This window comes from Salmo salar, chromosome ssa19 (genome assembly GCF_905237065.1).
Source record: "Salmo salar chromosome ssa19, Ssal_v3.1, whole genome shotgun sequence".
Taxonomy (NCBI): Eukaryota; Metazoa; Chordata; class Actinopteri; order Salmoniformes; family Salmonidae; genus Salmo; species Salmo salar.
This window is the reverse complement of record NC_059460.1, coordinates 5,951,394-5,977,478: the sequence shown is the minus strand read 5'-3', so window position 1 is coordinate 5,977,478 and position 26,085 is coordinate 5,951,394. Positions and strand designations below refer to the sequence as shown.

At 41.9% G+C, this 26,085-nt stretch overlaps 1 protein-coding gene across 5 annotated transcripts in view; it reads right to left on the bottom strand.

Annotated features, from left to right (window-relative positions):
- The window catches only part of casp7 (caspase 7, apoptosis-related cysteine peptidase), a 33,574-nt gene extending 8,220 nt beyond the window's left edge, over positions 1 to 25,354 (bottom strand). For 2 of the 5 annotated variants that reach the window (XM_014157062.2, XM_045702009.1), the window contains exons 1-4: positions 25,161 to 25,354; positions 19,665 to 19,774; positions 2,795 to 2,946; positions 1,513 to 1,641 (exon numbers count right to left, since the gene is read on the bottom strand). In XM_014157062.2, the coding sequence (XP_014012537.2) occupies positions 1,513 to 1,641; positions 2,795 to 2,946; positions 19,665 to 19,774 (391 nt within the window). In that variant the 5' untranslated portion in view covers positions 25,161 to 25,354. Of the gene's footprint in view, positions 1 to 1,512; positions 1,642 to 2,794; positions 2,947 to 4,220; positions 4,421 to 4,739; positions 4,947 to 19,664; positions 19,775 to 25,160 lie in introns of those variants that run through there. The other 3 variants (XM_045702010.1, XM_045702012.1, XM_045702011.1) reach the window with 3 other exon arrangements.
- Between the last annotated feature and the right edge of the window lie 731 nt (positions 25,355 to 26,085).

Genomic DNA, 26,085 nt, shown 5'->3' with positions numbered 1-26,085 from the left:
AGATATGGATAGAAAACACCCTAAAGTTTCTAAAACTGTTTGAATGGTGTCTGTGAGTATAACAGAACTCATATGGCAGGCAAAAACCTGAGAGATTCCTTTACAGGAAGTGGCCTGTCTGACCATTTATTGGCTTTCTTTGACATCTCTTTCCAAAACAAAGGATCTCTGCGGTAACGTGACACTTCCCACGGCCCCATAGGCTCTCAGAGCCCGGGAAAAAGCTGAATGTCGTCATTCCAGCCCCAGGCTGAAACACATTATCGCCTTTGTCAAGTGGCCGATCAAGGGACAGTGGGCTTAGGCGCGTGCACTGGTCGCCCCCGTCTTTCTTTTTTCCCCCTCTATTTACCGAAACGCAGATTCCCGGTCGGAATATTATCGCTTTTTTACGAGATAAATTGCATAAAAATTGATTTTAAACAGCGGTTGACATGCTTCGAAGTACGGTAATGGAATATTTAGAACATTTTTGTCACGAAATGCGCCATGCTCGTAACCCTGATTTACCATTTCGGATAGTTTCTTGAACGCACGAACAAAACGCCGCTGTTTGGATATAATGATGGATTATTTGGGACCAAACCAACATTTGTTATTGAAGTAGAAGTCCTGGGAGTGCATTCTGACGAAGAACATCAAAGGTAATCAAACTTTTGTAATAGTAAATCTGATTTTGGTGAAGGCTAAACTTGCTGGGTGTCTAAATAGCTAGCCCGTGATGGCTGGGCTATGTACTTAGAATATTGCAAAATGTCCTTTCACCAAAAAGCTATTTTAAAATCGGACATATCGAGTGCATAGAGGAGTTCTGTATCTATAATTCTTAAAATAATTGTTATGCTTTTTGTGAACGTTTATCGTGAGTAATTTAGTAAATTGTTAGTAAATTCCCCGGAAGTTTGCGGGGGGGTATGCTAGTTCTGAACGTCACATGCTAATGTAAAAAGCTGGTTTTTGATATATGAACTTGATTGAACAAAACATGCATGTATTGTATAACATAATGTCCTAGGGTTGTCATCTGATGAAGATCAAAGGTTAGTGCTACATTTAGCTGTGGTTTGGGTTTATGTGACATTATATGCTAGCTTGAAAAATGGGTGTCTGATTATTTCTGGCTGGGTACTCTGCTGACATAATCTAATGTTTTGCTTTCGTTGTAAAGCCTTTTTGAAATCGGACAGTGTGGTTAGATTAACGAGAGTCTTGTCTTTAAATAGCTGTAAAATAGTCATATGTTTGAGAAATTGAAGTAATAGCATTTCTAAGGTATTTGAAAATCGCGCCACAGGATTCAACTGGCTGTTACCTGCTAGCCTTCCCTGTAGCACATTTGGGTCAGCCCTAAACAGCACTAAAAGACAATGTGATAGTGTTGGTGCCCCGTTTGAAAATGTATGCACTGGAACAGTAGGGGGCGATAGTGAGACAGGTTACTCTCACTGAAGTTGCCCCTAGAATAGATACTGATGTGAGTCCTACGGACAATATGTACTCTGTGTTGCTCACCCTCTCGGAGAAGACGCTCCATCTTCTCACACGTCTGGTCGTTGTAGATGCAGACGTCGAAGCCCAGGCTCTTAAAGCACTTAAACAATTCGCCTGCGTCTCGATCTGTGCCATTGCGTACATTCATCCCTGACAGACAATATGAACAGCATTCACTGTACTCTACATGTACAGTGTATAGCTTACACAGTGTTATACAATGCGTCTCGATCCGTGCCATTGCGTACATTCATCCCTGACAGACAATATGAACAGCATTCACTGTACTCTACATGTACAGTGTATAGCTTACACAGTGTTATACAATGCGTCTCGATCCGTGCCATTGCGTACATTCATCCCTGACAGACAATATGAACAGCATTCACTGTACTCTACATGTACAGTGTATAGCTTACACAGTGTTATACAATAGGCCACTAAAATCAAGCTATATCTAATGGCAGAGCTCCAGACTAACATTTTCCCCTATTGGCACTGGTGCCACTAACTTTTTCAGTTGGTGGCACGAGCCTATAATTTGGTTGCACCCAAAAATAAACAAAATTGCAGCGTCGCGCAATAGAAACAATAAGAGTAATCACATTATAAAGTCTTTCAAGGTGTGTAATAGAATACTGAGATGTTGAATGTAACAACTTATTTATTGAATACTATGTCCAATCAGGAATGTATGATTCAAAACATTTTGATATGCAACCTAATCCAGTGATTGTCATGAATTTCGAGTTGACAATTCTGTATTTAAGAAAATATATATTTTACTGTCAAAATAGTGTTTCAGAAAGCTGAGACCCTCCTCTCTTTAACAGGTAGTTACTTCCAAAGTTGCGTTTTTTCCCGCAATTGCATTTTGAAATGTTACACAATGCAGAGGGTGGAAGAGAGAGAATGTGCAAGGCTCCCGCATTACAGCAGCCGGCCGCAGTGAAACAGGCACAGTGGCAGGGCAGACACTTTCATTACAGGAATCATGACGTTAATGCACCTTAATGTTTGACCAAATCATAGTTTTATCCGCCTCAAAAAATGGAATGTTTGATTGAGGTGACCAGACTAGAATGTGGGGCTCGCACCGGTGTGACCAACTCAAAGTCAAAGGGTTGCAAAATGCGACTAAATGGTCGCAGTCTGGAGCCCTGAGTGGAAATCAACAATCTTATAAAGAGTAACTGTGTTACATAAGTGTATTAGTGTTGTATAAGTTTAATAACGCAGTGTGGATAATATAAAAGTGTTAGACAACCATGTATCCAAGTCAATATAAAAGGTGATGCCATACCCGTCTTTTCGTCAAAGTTCTTGTTGTTGATTATGATGCACTTGCCCACTCGCTGGTGGCTCATCTTATACTGGAATGTTGGTGAAACGATTCTGTAATGGCTTTCAGAGGAGTAGTCCTGCTCCCGCGTCTTGCCATCCTTATTCTTCTTACTGAGCAAGCCATAGAGAGAGAGAAAAAAAAAGGTTAATTCAATCAAATAAAATTTTATTGGTCACACTCGGGGCTCCCAAGTGGCGCAGCGGTCCAAGGAACTGCATCTCAGTGATAGAGGTGTCACTACAGACACTCTGGTTCAAATCCAGGTTGTATCACAACCGGCCGTGATTGGGAGTCCCATAGGGCGGCACACAATTGGCCCAGCGTCATCCAGATTTGGCCGGTGTAGGCCGTCATTGTAAATAAGAATTTGTTCTTAACTGACATGCCTAGTTAAATAAAAGGTAAAAAAAAAATTAAATACACATTTAGCAGATGTTATTGCGGGTGTAGCAAAATGCTTGTGTTCCTAGCTTCAACAGTATGTAACAATTCATAACAATACACACATCTAAAAAGTAAAATAATGGAATTAGGAAATATATAAATATTAGATTGCTCAATGTCGGAGTAGCATTGACTAAAACACAGTAGAATAGAACACAGTATATACATATGAGTAAAGCAGTATGTAAAACATTATTTAAACATTAAAGTTGCAAGTGATTCCAAGTCTATGTATATAGGGCAGCAACCTCAAGGTGCAGGGTTGCGTAACCGGTGGAAGCCGGCTAGTGATGACAAAGACGACACATATAGGTATCCATTGATACCTGGATAAATGTTTCAGGTAAAGTTACATCAAATGTATTTGAACCCAGTTGATGATGACTGACTTATGTTTGTATTACTGGCACCAACAGACCAACTTGTTTGGATAGGCCTACATCTATAACCTCTGGTAAACAACTCAACAAAATTCCTCTGCAAAGAGAATTTGGCATCACTTTCAAAGGGTGCATCTTAAAAAGGTAGTTATTTTTAAGCACTAGATACAACAGTACACCTTCAAACAGTACCCACATAACACAGGGCATTCTTAATGAAAATACATGCCACTTTTAAAGTCATTAGACATAACACACATGCTACTGAAAAAATACATACATTATTGACCCTCACTGTATTCAACATAAAACATCAGACCTCGAAATAAGAGCGAGATATCCGTAAAAACGGTATTCTTACTCGAGGCTATTTCTGGGGAAGTAGGTAGTGCCCCGCTTCCTTGAAAAGGATAACTTGACACAACTCCTTTGATTACTTCAACATTAGACAAGCTAACATTTCTCAAAACATTCTGCTGACTTCAACAAATCAGGAATGCCAAAAAGTCATCCAAACACACAGAATCCATGAGAATCAAAAACATCCTTGAACCACTTACTCAGAGACCATTGAGCACGTACATTTTCAAATGAGGCATTAATGTCATGGCCAAATCTGTTGAAGTAATCCACTGGCAGGTGAATTAAAGTTACATGTTGAGCTAGCTCGGGTATTAAGAAGTCATAAGTGAATCAAAGTATGTCCCCGACAGAGTAAATCTTCCCGAGTGACAATTCTCACAAACCTGTCATATTTCCATTCTTTAAAGGACCCATCCAGATAGGTAGGCCACAGTAGCCCATTGGGCTCACAATATCAGCATGTGTTCTAGAAGAGCCTGGTCATCAGGTTACCCAAGAACTGCAACAATGGGACCCCATACTCAGACACATGCGCACGTGCACGCTCACATGCACGCAGACACAGAAATGGCCAAACAGGCCATACTATACCCCACATGTGATCCAGAACTTTTCCATAGCCCCCCACCCCCTCCCTCATGGTGCCAGAATGCCTAGCAGTGGTCCGAGAGTGGGCAAAGAGCCCTGCCTCTGTGGGGGTGGGAGGGGTCCCTTACCTGGGTTCCTCATTAAGCGCCACGCCACTCTGCATCTGAAATACGTTGCTCCTCTTGTCTCGCTCCTTTTTATTTTTTTTTAGCCTTCTCCAAACCTCGAGGTGTTGATTTTTTTGGGGCGTGCGGAGCGGTTGGTGTGTACTAGGATCCTGACATGCTCTCTATAGACACTGGACTTGGCCTGCGTGCACTGGGGACAGGGGTGGCGCGCTGTAGCTCCCTGAGTCAGCAGCCACCACACCAAACCAGAGTTTTCTAAAGGCCTATTCAAATGACCCTGCACACTCTGTGGAGGTCAGGCAGGGCAGCACGTAGCCTTTATGGCTGCTGACAAGCACAGAATCTCTCTCTCTCTCTCACACGATTATTAACAAGCTATACTGTATGGCTATTAGCAGTTCCTGTATGTGTGGTCAAACTGTATAACAGACTGTAGGTTACTGTATGGTTATAAACAGCAGACTAGCTACATCCATAAATGGGGTAGTCTTGGAAATCTCACACTTAGGGAACAGCACTAGGTCTGGGTAACATGGTGGATTTTTTGGGCCACTTTGAAAGGGGAGAAAAAAAAATGGGTGCTCTATAGACAGAAAATCGTCCCAACAAATCACGAATTTCAGTATTCAGGGCTTAAAATGTGAGCGGGAATTGTGCTCTTGAAAAATAACATGACAGACGCAGATAGCTACCCAGCAAGCCGGGAACATTCCCAGGACATTAGCTAACATTCCCATTAATTTCTAGCTAGGGTTTGATCTAACATCCTACAAACATTCCAATAATGTTTTTGATAACCCTTTTTTTTTTTTTTTTTTTTACTAAGAAAACGTTTGACATTAAATAGGCTATCCTTGGAACATTGATCTATATCAACCACAGAACATTCCCCGAAGTTTATTATTAGGTTACCATGGAATGTTATAACAATGTTCCAGTAATTTTCTTAAAACATAATTTCCGCAACAAAAAGTGGGAGATATAGAAGTGGTTCTGAGAAATCATTGGAATGTTTTGCTGATGGAGATGTTATTCAAAACACCCTAACCAACCAGCAGGGAATATTCCAACAAAACTCTCAAAGTTATAGTGTGATGTTAGGACATGACGTTCAAAAACACGTTCCCTAAACATACTTCAGCGATCATGCCTGGATTCAATGAAATTGGTTCTGAGAAAACATTACTGGAATGTTCTGCTGATGGAGATGTCATCTAAGACACCTATTACAACAAGCACAGAACATACATATAATACTCTCAAACTTACAGAGTGATGTTATGATTGTTCCAATAATGTTCCCTCAATATACTTCAGAGATATTGCCAGAATACAATGAAAGTGGTTATAAGAAAACAATATTGGAACCTCCCATGATGTCTATGGATGTTACCCAACATATTGTAGCAAATCTGCCGTTCTTAAAGACCAAAAAACGCTCCACCAAGGGACACACCAATAAGTTATTCTTTAATGTTATGCTTTTACCAATAATGTTCTAAGAACATGATAACGGAAGTGGTTCTCAAAACATTACTGCAATGTCCTGTTAATATTGATGTATGCTAGTGTAACATTATATGAAGTTACTTAATTTATAAGCATAGCCTACATATGGCAATTTAATCTAAACTCATCAAAAAAAGAAATCCTTTCACTGTCAACTGCGTTTATTTTCAGCAAACTTAACATGTGTAAATATTTGTATGAACATAAGATTCAACAACAGACATAAACTGAACAAGTTCCACAGACATGTGACTAAACAGAAATGGAATAATATGTCCCTGAACAAAAGTAACAGTCAGTATCTGGTGTGGCCACCAGCTGCATTAAGTACTGCAGTGCGTCTCCTCCTCATGGACTGTACCAGATTAGGCAGTTCTTGCTGTGAGATGTTTCCCCACTCTTCCACCAAGGCACCTGCAAGTTCCCGGGCATTTCTGGGGGGGGAGATGGCCCTCGCCCTCCGATCCAACAGGTCCCAGACGTGCTCAATGGGATTGAGATCCGGGCTCTTTGCTGGCCATGGCAGAACACTGACATTCCTGTCTTGCAGGAAATCACGCACAGAACTAGCAGTATGGCTGGTGGCATTGTCATGCTGTAGGGTCATGTCAGGATGAGCCTGCAGGAAGGGTACCACATGAGGGAGGATGTCTTCCCTGTAACGCACAGCGTTGAGATTGCCTGCAATGACATCAAGCTCAGTCCGATGATGCTGTGACCCTCCACATCGATCCTGCTCCAGAGTACAGGCCTCGGTGTAACTCTCATTCCTTCGACGATAAACGTGAATCCGACCATCACCCCTGGTGAGACAAAACCACGACTCGTCAGTGAAGAGCACTTTTTGCCAGTCCTGTCTGGTCCAGTGACGGTGGATGTGTGCCCATAGGCAACGTTGTTGCCAGTGATGTCTGGTGAGGACCTGCCTCACAACAGGCCTACAAGCCCTCAGTCCAGCCTCTCTCAGCCTATTGCGGACAGTCTGAGCACTGATGGAGGGATTGCGCGTTCCTGGTGTAACTCGGGCAGTTGTTGTTGCCATCCTGTACCTGTCCCACAGGTGTGATGTTCGGATGTACCGATCCTGTGCAGGTGTTGTTACACGTGGTCTGCCACTGCGAGGAGGATCAGCTGTCCATCCTGTCTCCCTGTCTTAGGCGTCTCACAGTACGGACATTGCAATTTATTGTCCTGGCCACATCTGCAGTCCTCATGCCTCCTTGCAGCATGCCTAAAGCACGTTTGCGCAGATGAGCAGGGACCCTGGGCAGCTTTCTTTTGGTGTTTTTCAGAGTCAGTAGAAAGGCCTCTTTAGTGTCCTAAGTTTTCATAACTGTGACCTTAATTGCCTACCGTCTGTAAGCCGTTAGTGTCTTAGCGACCGTTCCACTGGTGTGTGTTCATTAATTATTTATGGTTCATTGAACAAGCATGGGAAACAGTGTTTAACCCTTTACAATGAAGATCTGTGAAGTTATTTGGATTTTTACAAAAAGTTTCTTTTTTGCTTTGTTTACTTACGTCATATTTTATTTGGCTATTGCCCAAACTTAGTTATAGCTTCGAGGAAGGTCGTCAGTGAGATTTGAACTTGTGATCTGCTACTTCCCATCCCTGTACTTAGCACACTGCACCACCAGGATGGAGTTGATCAATACACAAAGGCTAAGAATTTCAAGTCTCACGGCTATGTCTTAGTAGATATTTGCATATATCTATTGACACGTCACCACAATCTGGCAAGCAATAATTTCATGTTAATATACAGAACCAGTCAAAACTTTGGACACACCTACTCATTACAGGGATTTTCTTGATTTTTACTATTTTCTACATTGTAGAATAACCCAAAAAAAATTACAAAAAGTGTTAACCAAATCAAAATATATTTTATATTCTTCAAAGTTCTTCATGTCATCTGATGCAGCACTCCATCACTCTCCTTCTTGGTCAAATAGCTATTAACCTGTCTGGGCCAGTGGGACGCTTGCGTCCCACCCTAATCAACAGCCAGTGGAATCGCGTCGCGCGAAATGCAAAACCTCATAAATGCTATAACTTCAATTTCTCAAACATATGACTATTTTACACCGTTTTATAGATACACCTCTCCTGAATCGAACCAAGTTGTCCGATTTCAAAAAGGCTTTACAGCAAAAGCAAAACATTAGATTATGTTAGGAGAGAACCCAGACAGAAATAATCACACAGCCATTTTCAAAGCAACTAGCATGCATCACAAATACCCAAAACACAGCTAAATGCAGCACTAACCTTTGACAATCTTCATCAGATGACAATCTTAGGACATCATGTTACACAATACATGCATTTTTTGTTCGATAAAGTTCATATTTATATATAAAAACAGCATTTTACATCGGCGCGTGACATTCAGAAAATCTTTTCCCTCAAATGCTTCCGATGAATCAGCGCTACAATTTACAAAATTACTATTCGAAAACATTGTTAAAATGTAATATTGTCATTCAAAGACTTATAGATTAACATGTCTTGAATGCCACTGCTTTGCCAGATTTAAAAATAACTTTACTGGGAAACCACACTTTGCAATAAACGACGTGGTATACCCAGCAAAATAGGCTAGGCTTTACATGTTGGAGCCATCTTGGAATGATCAACCATCAAAAATACTATTGTAAATAAAACCTTACCTTTGATTATCTTTATCAGAAAGCACTTCCAGGATTCCCAGGTCCATAACAAATGTAGTTTTGTTCGAAAAAGTTAATCATTTATGTCCCAATTGTTAGCGCGCTCCGAAGGCTACTGAAAATGTACCGTGCTGAGTAGAACTTGTCGTCACGAATGTACAAAAAATATATATTTAAGTTCGTTCAAACGTTGTATAACAAATCTTTTGTGCCTTTTTCAACCAGAGCTTCAGTAATATTCCATGGGGACATTTGCATTGTCTTTCAAAACGTTTCGAAAGGGGAGGGTAGCCATGGGCGGCGGCGTCATAATGGTAAATGGCCCTCCACCTGTGACCACTTTCCACAGCCTCTCTTTCAGTCAGTTTTGATAGTAGGAGACTCAAACCACTTTGTAAAGACTGGGGACATCTAGTGGAAGCCCTAGGAAGTGCTAAATGATTCATAAGCCCCTGTGTGTTTCAATGGCAAATGTTTGAAGTGATATCCACACATCAGATTTCAGTTTCCTGTCAGGATTTGTCTCAGGGTTTTGACTGCCATATGAGTTCTGTTATACTCAGACACCATTCAAACAGTTTTAGAAACTTTAGGGTGTTTTCTATCCAAATCAAACAATTATATGCATATTCTAGTTACTGGGCAGGAGTAGTAACCAGATTAAATCGGGTATGTTTTTTTATCCGGCCGTGCAAATACTGCCCCCTATCCCCAACAGGTTATTAAGCAGCCTGGCGGTGTATTGGGTCGTGATAGTGATGATCGTCCCACTAAGCCCAAACCATATGAGATGGCGTATCGCTGCAGAATGCTGTGGTAGCCATGCTGGTTCAGTGTGGCTTGAAGTTTAAATAAATCACAGACAGTGTCACCAGCAAAGCACCCCCACACCTCCTCCTCCATGCTTCACGGTGGGAACCACACATGTGGAGATCATCCGTTCATCTACTCTGCGTCTCACAAAGACACAGCGGTTGGAACCAATCAGACCAAAGGACAGATTTCCACCGGTCTCCATTGCTCGTGTTTCTTGGCCAAAGCAAGTCTCTTCTTCTTATTGGTGTCCTTTAGTAGTGGTTTCTTTGTAGCAATTCAACCATGAAGGCCTGATTCACAGTCTCTTCTGAACAGTTGATATTGAGATGTGTCTGTTACTTGAACTCTGTGAAGCATTTATTTGGGCTGCATTTATTTGGGCTTGTACTTATAATTTTGAAAACTGCACTTGAAGAAACTTTTAAAGTTCTTTAAATGTTCCTTATTGACTGACCTTCATGTTGTTTCTCTTTGCTTATTTGAGCTGTTCTTGCCATAATATGGACTTGGGTCTTTTACCAAATAGGGCTATCTTCTGTATACAACCCCTACCTTGTCACAAAACAACTGACTGGCTTACACATTTTTTAATTTGGGTCAAATGTTTTGGGTAGCCTTCCACAAGCTTCCCACAATAAGTATGGTGAATTTTGGCCCATTCCTCCTGACAGAGCTGGTGCAACGGAGACAGGTTTGTAGGCCTCCTTGCTCGCACACGCTTTTTCAGTTCTGCCCACACATTTTCTATGGGATTGAGGTCAGGGCTTTGTGATGGCCACTCCAATACCTTGCCTTTGTTGTCCTTAAGCCATAACTATGGAAGTATGCTTGGGGTCAGTGTCCATTTGGAAGACCCATTTGCGACCAAGCTTCATCTTCCTGACTGATGTCTTGAGATGTTGCGTCAATATATCCACATAATTTTCCTTCCTCATAATGCCATATATTTTGTGAAGTGCACAAGTCCCTCTTGCAGCAAAGCACCCCCACAACATGATGCTGCCACCCCCGTGCTTCACGGTTGGGATGGTGTTCGTCGGCTTGCAAGCCTACAAACCTGTCTCAGTTGCACCAGCTCTGTCAGGAGGAACGGGACAAAACTCACCAGACTTATTGTGGGAAGCTTGTGGAAGGCTACCCAAAACATTTGATCCAAGTTCAAATTTTAAAAGGCAATGCTACCAAATACTAATTGAGTATGTAAACTTCTGACCCACTGGGAATGTGAAGAAAGTAATAAAAGCTGAAGTAAGTCATTATCTCTACTATTTTTCTAATATTGCACATTCTTAAAATAAAGTGGTGATCCTAACTGACTTCAGACAGGGACTTTTTACCAGGATTAAATGTCAGGAATTGTGAAAAACTGAGTTTAAATGGTTGTCGTGTCTTTGGGCATCATTAACTTGAAGACATGTTTATCAAATAACTCTGTAATTATTATTACGCGATTAACTGATTAATCGTGTAACTGTAATTAACTAGAATGTTGGGGCACCAAGGAAAATATTCAGATTACAAAGTTCTAATTTAACTTTCCAGATATCATAATATCTGGTCGATTTGTCTCCTCATTAATGATGTGTTAGTTTACCTCGCGTCAGTCTCATTCCAAACATTGTAAATTGTTGTTATCTGCACGAACCCAGTCTTCACTAAGTCATCCATACATCAATTGTCTTAAAATCATTTATTTACTGAACTAAGTAATTCACAGAAAGCATACAAAACAGTAGGCATCATTACAAAGAAATGATAAAGGAATGTGCCTTAGTGGGCTAAACCGGCATGGTGGCTTGTTAAACAAACAAAGGGGTTGGGGGCAGCTGAGAAGACCCTACAGTTGATAAATATTAACAATTGATATACTAATCCTTTGCACATGAACGCTCACTCATTCGGAAACAATTGCAATCAATCAATCAATATATATATATATATATATATATATATATATATATATATATATATATATATATATATATATATACTGCTCAAAAAAATAAAGGGAACACTTAAACAACACATCCTAGATCTGAATGAAAGAAATAATCTTATTAAATACTTTTTTGTTTACATAGTTGAATGTGCTGACAACAAAATCACCCCAAAATAATCAGTGGAAATCCAATTTATCAACCCATGGAGGTCTGGATTTGGAGTCACACTCAAAATTAAAGTGGAAAACCACACTACAGGCTGATCCAACTTTGATGTAATGTCCTTAAAACAAGTCAAAATGAGGCTCCGTAGTGTGTGTGGCCTCCACATGCCTGTATGACCTCCCTACAACGCCTGGGCATGCTCCTGATGAGGTGGCGGATGGTCTCCTGAGGGATCTCCTTCCAGACCTGGACTAAAGCATCCGCCAACTCCTGGACAGTATGTGGTGCAACGTGGCGTTGGTGGATGGAGCGAGACATGATGTCCCAGATGTGCTCAATTGGACTCAGGTCTGGGGAACGGGCGGGCCAGTCCATAGCATCAATGCCTTCCTCTTGCAGGAACTGCTGACACACTCCAGCCACATGAGGTCTAGCATTGTCTTGCATTAGGAGGAACCCAGGGCCAACCGCACCAGCATATGGTCTCACAAGGGGTCTGAGGATCTCATCTCGGTACCTAATGGCAGTCAGGCTACCTCTGGCGAGCACATGGAGGGCTGTGCGGCCCCCCAAAGAAATGCCACCCCACACCATGACTGACCCACCGCCAAACGGGTCATGCTGGAGGATGCTGCAGGCAGCAGAACGTTCTCCACGGCGTCTCCAGACTCTGTCACGTCTGTCACGTGCTCAGTGTGAACCTGCTTTCATCTGTGAAGAGCACAGGGCGCCAGTGGCGAATTTTCCAATCTTGGTGTTCTCTGGCAAATGCCAAACGTCCTGCACGGTGTTGGGCTGTAAGCACAACCCCCATCTGTGGACGTCGGGCCCTCATACCACCCTCATGGAGTCTGTTTCTGACCGTTTGAGCAGACACATGCACATTTGTGGCCTGCTGGAGGTCATTTTGCAGGGCTCTGGCAGTGCTTCTCCTGCTCCTCCTTGCACAAAGGCGGAGGTAGCGGTCCTGCTGCTGGGTTGTTGCCCTCCTACGGCCTCCTCCACATCTCCTGATGTACTGGCCTGTCTCCTGGTAGCGCCTCCATGCTCTGGACACTACGCTGACAGACACAGCAAACCTTCTTGCCACAGCTCGCATTGATGTGCCATCCTGGATGAGCTGCACTACCTGAGCCACTTGTGTGGGTTGTAGACTCCGTCTCATGCTACCACTAGAGTGAAAGCACCGCCAGCATTCAAAAGTGACCAAAACATCAGCCAGGAAGCATAGGAACTGAGAAGTGGTCTGTGGTCCCCACCTGCAGAACCACTCCTTTATTGGGGGTGTCTTGCTAATTGCCTATCATTTCCACCTGTTGTCTATTCCATTTGCACAACAGCATGTGAAATGTATTGTCAATCAGTGTTGCTTCCTTGATTTCACAGAAGTGTGATTGACTTGGAGTTACATTGTGTTGTTTAAGTGTTCCCTTTATTTTTTTGAGCAGTATATATATATATATATATATATTTACGCTCAGTGTGTCGTCGTGATCTTTGTTGGAAAGGTTCATCCTGTTGGAGAGTTCCCTCTCTCTCTCTTGGTTAGATGGATCTTTGAAAGCGACATTCATTAATGTCATTATAGAATGGATGTTTCGTCGGTCTTTGCGTTCAATGACACCGAATTTCTAGCTGCAGACTAGTAATTAATATCAAAGACTTGTTATTATTCTGTCAGTATCGATAGTCTAAAAGTTTAACCACGTGGTATGGTTAAAGTTCAGTAGAGGGATGCATGGTCAAACATATTGGCCAACTCATAATGGAGTGGAGGCCTGGTCTTCAGAAAGTAATTCTGGGTGGGGGTTTTATACTGAACATAAAAGGCTGTCACATGACGCCTTGTCCTGTCTGTGTCCCTGGGGGCGTGCCGATGACCGAGTTAAGCTTTGTACAGAAATACAATTCTCTCACATTAACATCAGTACATAGCATCTCAACATATTCCAAATAGCTTTAATCTTATTAAATCATTTTATACAACCATTAGATGTAAGTCTCATCGCTGAGGCTAGTATATAAACCTTAGTATGGTAATATGCAATATTGTCTCTATGAGTTTCATAAAATTGTACCAAGCGGACCAGTTCGTAGCTGGATTCTTCACCGATCTTTTATACCTTCACCAGAACATAAATGTTGTTCGGTTCTCCACTTCTGTGAGGTGGAAGAATCCTTTGTTCTCTCCATGAAAACACTCTGTCTCTTTATACTGGGGCCATGAAGCAGGACATTCTCCTTTGGAATTTTATGACCCCTTCACACAGCCTTGTGTCAGAAGTATAGAGGTCGGGGGATGGTGCATAGAAAACCCAGAGGGCAACGTCATGACATGGTCATTATGGACAAACAGTTATATTTTTGTTTCATCAGACCAGAGGACATTCCACCAAAAAGTACTTTCTTTGTCCCCATGTGCAGTTGCAAACCGTAGTCTGGCTTTTTTTATGGCGGTTTTGGAGCAGTGGCTTCTTCCTTGCTGAGCGGCCTTTCAGGTTATGTCGATGTAGGACTCGTTTTACTGTGGATAGAGATACCTTTGTACCTGTTTCCTTCAGCATCTTCACAAGGTTCTTTGCTGTTGTTCAGGGATTGATTTGCACTTTTCGCACCAAAGTACGTTCATCTCTAGGAGACAGAACGCAACGCATCTCCTTCCTGAGCGGTATGACAGCTGCGTGGTCCCATGGTGTTTATACTTGCGTACTATTGTTTGTACAGATGAACGTGGTACATTCAGGCATTTGGAAATTGCTCCCAAGGATGAACCAGACTTGTGGAGGTCTACACATTTTTTTTCTGAGGTCTTGGCCAATTTCTTTTGATTTTCACATGATGTCAAGCAAAGAGGCACTGAGTTTGAAGGTAGGCCTTGAAATACATCCACAGGTACCACATCTCCAATTGACTCAAATGATGTCAATTAGCCTATCAGAAGCTTCTAAAGCCATGAGATCATTTTCTGGAATTTTCCAAGCTGTTAAAAGACACAGTCAACTTAGTGTATGTAAACTTCTGACCCACTGGCATTGTGATATAGTGAATTAAAAGTGAAATAATCTGTCTGTAAACAATTGATGGAAAAAGTACTTGTGTCATGCACAAAGTAGATGTCATAACCGACTTGCCAAAACTATAGTTTGTTAAGAAGAAATATGTGGAGTGGTTGAAAAATGAGTTTTAATGACTGTTTAATGACTGTTTAATGATGTTAATATTTATCAACTGTAGGGTCTTCTCAGCTGCCCCCAACCCCGACTTCAACTGTATCATCAAAATAAGGGAAAGATATAACTTGCAATCAATGTCTAATTGTCACGCCCACTCCCGCTCTGGTGCTCGACGTCACCGGTCTACTAACCACCGGTCCTGGCAACCCACATTACCCACACCTGGTAACCATCGTTATGCACACTTGGTCTTCATCAGTACCTTGATTAGGTCTCCTGTTTAGCCCTAAGTAGCCTCAGTCTTAGGCAGTATTGGTTTTGTTTTTCTTCCCCAGTTCGCTTCTCGAGTTTTGTATTTCCTCATGTTCTTCGTTATTAAACTCACCAACTGCACTTGCTTCCTGACTCCCTGCATCTACATTACATAATACTGCCTCACCAAATGGAAGAAGCACAAAATGCAGACATCTCCCAGAGGGTCAGCGAACAGGGACAGCTAATCCTCAAACAACACAACCAACTGGCACGAGTGGTAATTGTTATGGATGAGGTCCTCTGCATTCTCCAATGCCTCGACATCATCCGAGGGGCGTCACCTCCAACTAGTGGAGGAACCTCTACAGCAATTAGTCCCAACGAGCCAGTCCCCCCAGCCCATCCAGTAGTCTGCCCAGGTCAGCGATGCCCAATTGTCCCTCCTGGACAAATATGACGGGATTCCATCCATGCTCCCTCTATTTCGCCCATCAGACCAGAGCCCCTACCAATGAGAGGTTTAAGTTCGCCACGGTCATTTCCCTGCTGATCGGACGGGCGTTGGAGTGGGCCACGGCCGTCTGGGATAAAGGAGAGCAAGAGCTGGGTTCCTATGAGAGGTTCAGAGCGCTCTTCACCCATCCACTAGAGGGCAGAGAGGGAGTTGAGTGCGTACTCAAACTCCGGCAGTGTGCCCAGACCGCTGCAGAGTACGCACTCATCTTCCGGACCATGACAGCCTCCAGCGGATGAAATGAGCCGGCACTCCGCACCCTATTCAGAAGAGGACACCGCGAAGAGATCCAGACGGAGCTGGTGTGTCGAGACAACCTCTCCTTGGAAGCACTCAATCGATGGCCATCCATCTGGATAATGTTCTTCGGGAGTGTCGGCACCATCACATCTCGCTCTCCTCCTTTGGCCTTCCTGAGACAAAGCCTGATCCCAAGGAGGTAGGGTCCACACACCTCACCGTGGCAGAGCGATGCTGTCGGAGATGGCTGGGGCTCTGTCCCTATTGCGGTCAGGAGGGGCACCAGCTTTAACGGCGTCCAGTGCGTCCCAACCAGGGGTCCACGAGGGCTGAGGGACAGCACTGTGATCATCGGTTTCCCGGGGTAGGCGTGAGTATTCCATCACTTTCCGCCAAACCCTTTCTGGTTTCAATTTCACTGGCTAGCTGTCCCTCATGTGTTGTCTCTGTAGCTCTAGTGCCGCGGGAAATTTCAGTAACAAGTTCAAGCACTGGATAGTTGACCACTGGGATCCGGGACAATCTCAATTTCATCACCAAGTATCGCTACCCTCTCCCGTTGGTGCCGGCCGCCATCGAACAGCTCCGTGGGGCCCGTTTTTTCACTTGACTGGACCTGCGGAGTGCCTACAATCTGATCTGCATCCGGGAGGGGGATGAATGGAAAATGGCATTCAGCACAATGTCTGGCCACTACGAGTACTTGGTGATTCCTTATGGATTAGCCAATGCTCCACTCCACCACTCTCCTTCTTGGTCAATTAGCCCTTACACAGCCTGGATGTGTGTTGGGTTATTGTGCTGTTGAAGAACAAATTATAGTACCATTAAGCCCAAACCAGATGGGATGGCGTATCGCTGCAGAATGCTGTGGTAGACATGCTGGTTATGTGTGCCTTGAATTCTAAATAAATCACAGACAGTCTCACCGCAAAGCATCGTCCAATTAACGAAAAATATTGCCGTAAAGAGTGTGATTTGCGACACAACAAAATAAACAATAAAACGTCTACCGTTTCATATTATGCTCTCGTTTATTTTGTTGTGTCGCAAATCACACTCTTGACGGCAATATTTTTCGTTAATTGGACGATGCTTTGCGGTGAGACTGTCTGCGTTCTTCCACACGTGCCTTGTGAAAGGAGATTTGCAACACAAACAAACATGGAGGAGAGTGAACGTGACACAGAGCTCGTACCTAAAAGAGGGGCTACTTCGGTCGCATGGATGTGGTTTGGGTATGAAAAGTCTGACATTGACCAGAAAAATCATCTTCTGCAAAATATGTCGCAGGCCGGTCCCAACAACAGGCTCAAACACCACTAACCACCTACGCAAGAATCATGTGAAACAGTACGGAGAGAGTCTATAGATGAGACCCAAAAAAGTACAGTCGAGTGAGCAAAACAAACCCCCAACTCAGACGTTGCAAGAAGCTTTTGCCCGCGACACACCATATGGCAAAGAATCAAAGATGGAAGGAGATAACAGCTGCCGTTACAACTTACATCTGCAAAGACAAGGCCCCAAATTACACGGTTGAGAAACGATGGTTTCGTGAGTTGGTGCTAACACTCGACCCAAGATACCAAATGCAAATTGAAATGACACGTATTAATGCCAAAATAACTTGCAAAACAGGCAAGACCCCAAAAATAAATAAATAAAATGACCTAAATTTTGTTTGCAACTATAGTTTAACTGTTTTCCATTTACCTTTTTAGATTTTATACATTCATATTCTGATACATGCTTAATTGAAAATTTGCACAAAGGTTCTAAATAAAATTAGAAATAATCAAATACGAGTAAGTACATTTAATTTGTTCAAAACGTAAGAAATGGTAATTAATGTAATTTTATATAAACTATTTATTAATTGAATTTACAGAAAATGTGCTATATCAATATGTATCTTTTATATGAAATGAACTATATCGGGATATGAGATTTTGGCCATATCGCCCAGCCCTACTGTGAAGCATTTATTTGGGCTGCAATTTGATGTGCAGTTAACTCTAATGAACTTATCCTCTGCAGCAGAAGTAACTCTGGGTCTTCCTTTCCTGTGGCGGTCCTCATGAGACCCAGTTTCATCATAGCGCTTCATGGTTTTTGCGACTGCACTTGAAGAAACTTTCAAAAAGTTCTTGAAATTTTCCAGATTGACTGACCTTCATGTCTTAAAGTAATGATGGACTGTCGTATAAAATGTGGCCTAACTGAATCTTAAAAATTCCTTCAACATAGCTTCTTATTTATGCAAATAAAACACCATCAACATTTTAAGGCTTTAACTTCTCTTGGCCTGCGGAACACACTCCCAACAGCCAGTGAAATAGCAGGGCGGCAAATTCAAAACGACCAAAATCTCATAATTCAAATTTCTCAAACATACGACTATTTTACACAATTTTAAAGATACACTTCTTCTTAATGCAACCACATTGTCCGATTTCAAAAAGGCTGTACAGTGAAAGCAAAACATTAGATTGTTAGGACACCACCTAAACAAGAAAAGCCACACAGCCATTTTCCTAGCACCGAGAGGCGTCACAAAAAAAATAAATACAGCTAAAATTAAGCACTAACCTTTGATGATCTTCATCAGATGACACTCATAGTACATCATGTTACACAATACATGTATGTTTTGTTCCATCAAGTTCATATTTATATCCAAAAACAGCATTTTACATTGGCTCATTTAGTCTACCGATTTGAAAATACTACAAATGTTTTTACTCTTATTGCACACTCTGTATGGCTCGAGAACAATGACGTGAAAACACGTGACGTTGTACACAATTTGAGGACCCTTTTTGGCTCTAGCGCTACTTTCAAAACTACTGGCTTAGAAATATTTTTTTTAAAACTCTGCAGCATCCCTTTCAGACAGTCATGCACTTACATGATTTTGTATGCATGTGTGGGTTCTAATTGTATGTCTCAAAGTACTTCAACTAGGCCTAGAAGTACTGTAGTTGATTTGGCCACATTATTTGAAAATACTAAAATACACAGAAAATAATACTTAAATACTTAAATATGCAAGTCTTTGAATACAGGTCTGTTTAATTGCGTGTAACCTTCACTGAAAGCAGTAGATAAGGTTTGTAGCGCCCCCTTGTGATGAAAATGAGTTGAGGGGGAAATCATATACATGGTTCTTCCCCCTTCACTAATTTATTGAAACACTAATTATATATCTTTTTTTCATTTCCACCAACAGACTTTCAATAGTCTGAACATTAACACTCAAATATTATGTTTCTACTTTTTTTTAATAGGCTGTTCCTGATTCTGGCTGTTGGTCGACCATTAAATTTAGATTTTAAATGATTACTTTCAGTTAAATATCAGTCCGAAAAGTCTGTTAATTGAATTTCATTCATGTTTTTATAGTTCATTTTACAGGCCTAGACAGGCATAATATCTTAAGATTATAAATGCCTTATGAGTTAAGTACAACTGTCAACCTTAAAACCCCAAATTTAAGATTGTATAGCTTAAATCCATTGTTTATGTATAGCTTCAAAATATGATTATAGTGAGTCCTTGCATGTACTGTATAGCTCCGCCAGGGTAAGACTGTTGAAACATGCGCCTCTTTCATGTCTTTTGGACAAGGTACTCACAGTCCAAAGAGGAGGAATCTTCCCTTTCGGTCAGGTTTGGCATCTGTTGCATCTTCAAGCTCCATGACTTCTCCCTCTAGCTGAGTAACATCAGGTTCTTCTGCCGCCATCTGTGTCACACACACAAAACATCAGCCAATTTATATAAACAGACATGATATAATATAAATTCTATTTCTTACACGGCTCCAGCTGGGCCTATTCATCAAAGCTACATTCCAGGATTTGAAAAAAAACAACAACAAAAAACAGAATCCCCGCCACTTGGAATACAGCTGAGGGATGGGGTCAGGGAAATGTCATCTCTTCCAAATTCATAGAAAGTGCTCTAGATACAAGGACTGACAGTCTGACATCCAAGATTGGACTAATCCAATGAGTCCCACCGTTGCACCAGCGTGATCTACAACTTCCTACCCCTTTTCAACATTGTGTGTTTAAATCACACAGACTAATGGTCTGTTTCTTAACAGGGGCTAAGCTCGAGCAGTGTTTGTGAGACAAGGGTGGATCCCAAAGGGGCTCAGGCCGGATCTGTTTTTATAAAAACGTCTGTAGAGTCAATGGTTTGAGCTACAAACTATTAAAGCTATCTATGAATAGCCGAGACTCTCAAACACGCACGTGTAAACATGTTTTACTCTATGATGCTCACAAGCTACACAAGCGCCTTTAGAAGTTAAGGGGTTCTTCTACATAGAAGATCATAGGAAATCCCAGGACATAGTGTCTATAATAATCTTACAGTTGCTGTCACAAACTCCACGCTGTTGTCACTGACTAGTTGGCTATTAATTTCCCACTGAGTAAACCATTTCTGTACATAAACCAGTTTATTAGGTAGTACCGGGTCGGACCCCCTTTTGCTCCAGAATGCCAAGTCCTGACTCTGCCGTCAGCATGACGCAACAGGAACCTGGATTCGTCGGTCCAGGCAATGTTTTTCCATTCCTCAATTATCCAGTGCTGGTGATCTCGTGCCCACTGGAGCCGCTTCTTCTTGTTTTTAGCTGATAGGAACCCGGTGCGGCCGTCTGCTGCAATAGCCCATCCGTGACAAGGACTGATGAGTTGTGTGTTCTGAGATGCCGTTCTGCACACCACTGTTGTACTGCGACATTATTTGTCTGTTTGTGGCCCACCTGTTAGCTTGCATGATTCCTGCCATTCTCCTTAGACTGCTCATCAACAAGCTGTTTTTGTCCACAGGACTGCCGCTGACTGGATGTTTTTTGTTTGTCGCACCATTCTCGGTAAACCCTAGACACTGTTGTGCATTAAAAGCCCAGGACGCCGGCCGTTTGATATACTATCATACCACGCTCAATGTAACTTAGGTCACTCATTTTGCCCATTCTAACGTTCAATCGAAAAGTGAATGACTGCCTCAATGCCTGTCTGTCTGCTTTAAATAGCAAGCCACGTGACTCACTCTCTGTAGGAGGGAACCATTTTCATGAATGGGGTGGTGTACCTAATAAACAGGCCACTGATTGTACAGCATTCATATAAATACATTTTTTAATCGGGTTTTGCTTTGGCGGACCTTATTTTGTATTGACACATTTAATGATATGGATATTTCAGCTACAGAATAGATTACCATAGCTAGCGAGCTAATGTTCTATTTGCTATCGCGAACACAAGGCATTAACAAGGTATTCCGCCTTATCAATAGGGTCCTCAACTATAAACACAGCTTACCGGTGGGACATTGAACTACAATCCCGACGCTCTGTTAACATTTAGAAACGTCAATAATCATCGCTTGCGATACGGTTTTAGAAACATATGGTGTGCTGTAACATGGAGATATGGGCATGTGGGAACAATAATCCTAGCCCTATAAAAAGGTGTGTAGTTATTTAACCTTTTGTTTTTTTGAAAATTAATTATCACTGATATGAAAGATACGTACCTATGTTTCCAAAACCGTACCTCATGCAATGTGTTAACGTTCAGACCGAGCTTCGGGGCACTTAACTCCCCCGCCAGAAGATACCTTATTCTATTCTACTGTATAGTATTTTAGTCAATGCCACTGACATTGCTCGTCCTAATATTTATATATTTCTTAATTCCATTATTTTACTTTAGATGTGCGTATTGTTAGATACTACTGCACTGTTGGAGTTAGGAACACAAGCATTTCGCTACACCTGCAATAACATCTGCTAAATATGTGTATGTAAACAATCAAATTAGATTTGAATAGATGCTAGGTAGAACTGATATAGCTACAGCGCCTTGCAAAAGTATTCATCCCCTTGGTGTTTTTCCTATTTTGTTGCATTACAACCTGTAATTTAAATCGATTTTTATTTGGATTTCATGTAAGGGACACACATAAGTCTAAATTGGTGAAGTGAAAAAAAGAAAAGAAAAAGAAAAAGAAAAGTGGTGCGTGCGTGCATATGTACTCACCCCCTCTGCTATGAAGCTTAAATAAGATCTGGTGCAACCAATTACCTTCAGAAGTCACATAATTACTTAAATAAAGTCCACCTGTGTGCAATCTAAGTGTCACATGATCTCAGTATATATATATATACACACACCTGTTCTGAAAGGCCCCAGAGTCTGCAACACCACTAAGCAAGGGGCACCACCAAGCAAGTGGCACCATGAAGACCAAGGAGCTCTCCAAACAGATCAGGGACAAAGTTGTGGAGAAGTACAGATCAGGGTTGGGTTATAAAATAAATATCAGAAACTTTGAACATCCCACGGAGCACCATTAAATCCATTATTTAAAAAAATGGAAAGAATATGGCACCACAACAAACCTGCCAAGAGAGGGCCGCCCACCAAAACTCACGGACCAGGCAAGGGCATTAATCAGAGAGGCAACAAAGAGACCAAAGATAACCCTGAAGGAGCTCCACAGCAGAGATTGGAGTTTCTGTCCATAGGACCACTTTAAGCCATACACTCCACAGAGCTAGGCTTTACGGAAGAGTGGCCAGAAAAAAGTCATCGCTCAAAGAAAATAAGAAAACACATTTGGTGTTCACCAAAAGGCATGTGGGAGACTCCCCAAACATATGGAAGAAGGTACTCTGGTCAGATGAGACTAAAATTGAGCTTTTTGGCCATCAAGGAAATCACTATGTCTGGCGCAAACCCAACACCTCCCATCACCCCGAGAAAACCATCCCCACAGTGAAGCATGGTGATGGCAGCATCTTGCTGTGGGTATGTTTTTCCATCAGCAGGGACTGGGAAACTGGTCAGAACTGAAGGAATGATGGATGGCGCTAAATACAGGGAAATTCTTGCGGGAAACCTGTTTCAGTCTTCCAGAGATTTGAGACTGGGATGGAGGTTCACCTTCCAGCAGGACAATGACCCTAAGCATACTGCTAAAGCAACACTCGAGTGGTTTAAGGGGAAACATGTAAATGTCTTGGAATGGCCTAGTCAAAGCCCAGACCTCAATCCAATTGAGAATCTGTGGTATTACTTAAAGATTGCTCTACACCAGCGGAACCCATCAAACTTGATGGAGCTGGAGCAGTTTTTCCTTGAAGAATGGGCAAAAATCCCAGTGGCTAGATGTGCCACGCTTATACAGACATACCCCAAGAGACTTGCAGCTGTAATTGCTGCGAAAGGTGGCTCTACAAAGTATTGACTCTGGGTGGGTGAATAGTTCCGTTTTTTTGTCTTATTTCTTGTTTCACAACAAAAAATATTTTGCATCTTCAAAGTGGTAGGTATGTTGTGTAAATCAAATGATACAAACCCCCAAAAATGTTTAATTTTAATTCCATGTTGTAAGGCAACAAAACAAGAAAAATGCCAAGGGGGGTGAATACTTTCACAAGCCACTCTATCAGTTCATAGCTTGAAGAATGATAGCCAAAAGGCCAGCAGATGGCGAAATATTGTGTCGTGTCATTTTACCGTCCAAATGCACTGTATGCAGCCAGCAATACATTCGTGTCCCTCGTGGACCGGTTCATAGCTAAAACATTCTCCATTCAGGCTGCATAGGCTTGGATTTCCTCAACTTAATTTAATGCTTAATTCATGAATGACTTAATTATTTAATGAGCAGGCACAAAAACCTGCAGAACTATGCGTACTTTCCTTATGAAACAATTTTCCACCACCATGCTACTAGTGGCTAAACGCTAATCCCGAATGTTATGTATCGCGTTTATCCAATCAGGTTGAAACTATCAGCCCAGGGGTTCAGTTTCTTTTACGCCTGCTGCATTAGCAGCATCTCATTAGAGGAAAATAAGACTGTTCTCAGGGCAGACCTGGTTGTAGCTAGGTATGTTTGAGTCCATCTGGGACCATTTTCGCAAATATTCAACCTAGTTCACCGCAGAAACGAGGTAATTAACTACAATGACCATAATCCACTGCGCCTGTTTCTTCCAGCTCGAACATAGATGATACACTTATGCCTGCTATTTTAATTACACACAGACCGCATAGACCACATGAGAGAGGAATGTACACAACGATGAGAGAAAGGGACAGACAGTTCGTAAAGTATGCCTTATCTACTTGAAGAACTAGTAAAATGATTTCATCAGACAGCTCTGCAGCAAGCTTAGGCAGGCTAGCCTAGTTAAAGAGGATGACTAAAGAGTACAGTATGGGGAGCATAGGTGTCTGGCTGTTGAGCTGCTACTGCCTGAGCAGAGACGCCATGATGACTTAAGGAATTAAAAATAATAAAGTCCAAATAAAAACTAAGTAATTTACACCTGAAATATTGTACTATTTTATAGTAATTTCCTATGTTTATATTTATGTCTACCCAATGTGGACCTGACAGAGACAATGGAATATTTTCAATGTTTAGTAAGTTAAATATTTTGGGCTTTGGAATTTCCATTAAAAAATAAATTAAAAAAAATCCACTTTATAATGCAGTTAATGTTTAAGAAAGAAAAAGTGAAACCAAAATCAGTGATTATTTTTCAATAATCGAACCGACCTCAAAGCACTAACGTTAATCACTCAGCACTACATTTTACCTAACCTTAGGTGAAAAAAACAGACTGATTTGGCTGAACGCGATACATAACATCCGGGATTAGCATTTAGCCACTCTAGCATGGTGGTGGGAAATGGTTTCACAAAGAACTACACATATTTTCCACGTTTTGTCCACCGTCTCACCATTAAATAAAGTTGAGGAAATCGAAGCCTATGCAGTTTGAATGGAGAATGTTTTAGGTACGAAACGAGGGATACGGCTGCATACAATGCATTGGTACGGTAAACTGACTCAATATCGCCATCAGCCGGCCTTTGGTCTGGAAGAATGATTGAAGTCCAAAGTTTGCAAATCCCACACCATTACCAAAACCACAATTTGTCTAGCTAGAAATATCTGCTCTATATTTTGTCCGTCAGAGTTAATACATTTTCAGGAAAGAGCCCCCGACAGAAGTCAAGTTTGGAAGCTGGCTAGCAAGCACTGCAGTAACGTTAGTGCCACAACAAGATGATAAACAGGACAGTACGACTTACTTTTGTTTTAAGCCGTTTGTCATCTAGGGAAATACCTTGTGTCTGTCAAAGCTGGGCAGAATATAATAGCTAGTTCGCTATATATATAGCATAACTAGACTAATTCGTGTTCGTCAAGATAATGCACCTTCACCTTCCGCTCACCGGAAGAAAGTGAAAGTAGCGGCATAGAGTTTCTGAACATACTGATGCCGCGTTCAAAACAACTGGGGAAAATACGAGGTCAAATAATGACGTCCGTGATCTTCAGGTCGGAATTCTAGAAAGAGACCCTAGCTTTTTACCCCCTAAAAAAATAAATTAGGCCCGAGTTGCAATTCCGAGTTGGACGACCGTTCAAATCTATTTCTCTAAGTCGGAGCTGTTTTTTCCCCCGAGATCTGTAGTCAGAGATGTCCGAGTTACGAGATCTCACAGTTGTCATGAACGCGGCATTTCTGAAACCATGGGCGCAACAACGTGAGTCTTCCGGGAACGCTTGCGAAACAGACCAAGCAGACCAGACCAGGGCGAGGTTTGAGAAGTGAAACATTCTCCCTCAGTTGTTCATTTTCTGGTCATATAAAGGCATAACCTAGATTCGAGCCAATGTTATTACTTCAACCTGTGTTTCGTGTTGGCTTACCCTGGCGTAACGTTTTGATAACCGCGTAAATTGCTCTCAGACAAGGTCATTTATTTATTCGGCTGTAATTACCCACCCAAAACGAAATACTAATTAGCTGCTTATGTGGCTATTATACAGAACTACAAATCTTGTCGAAACTGTGACTTAATATGCTAACGCGAGCGTTGCAAAATAAATTTAAACATCCATGTTATTAAATTATTGCGCAACAAAGAGCGTCTGCGTTGCCAATCGCTAAAATAGGGCTGACGGTCCAAACACTTAAGACACACCCTACCCCCTCAAATTAAGTGGACA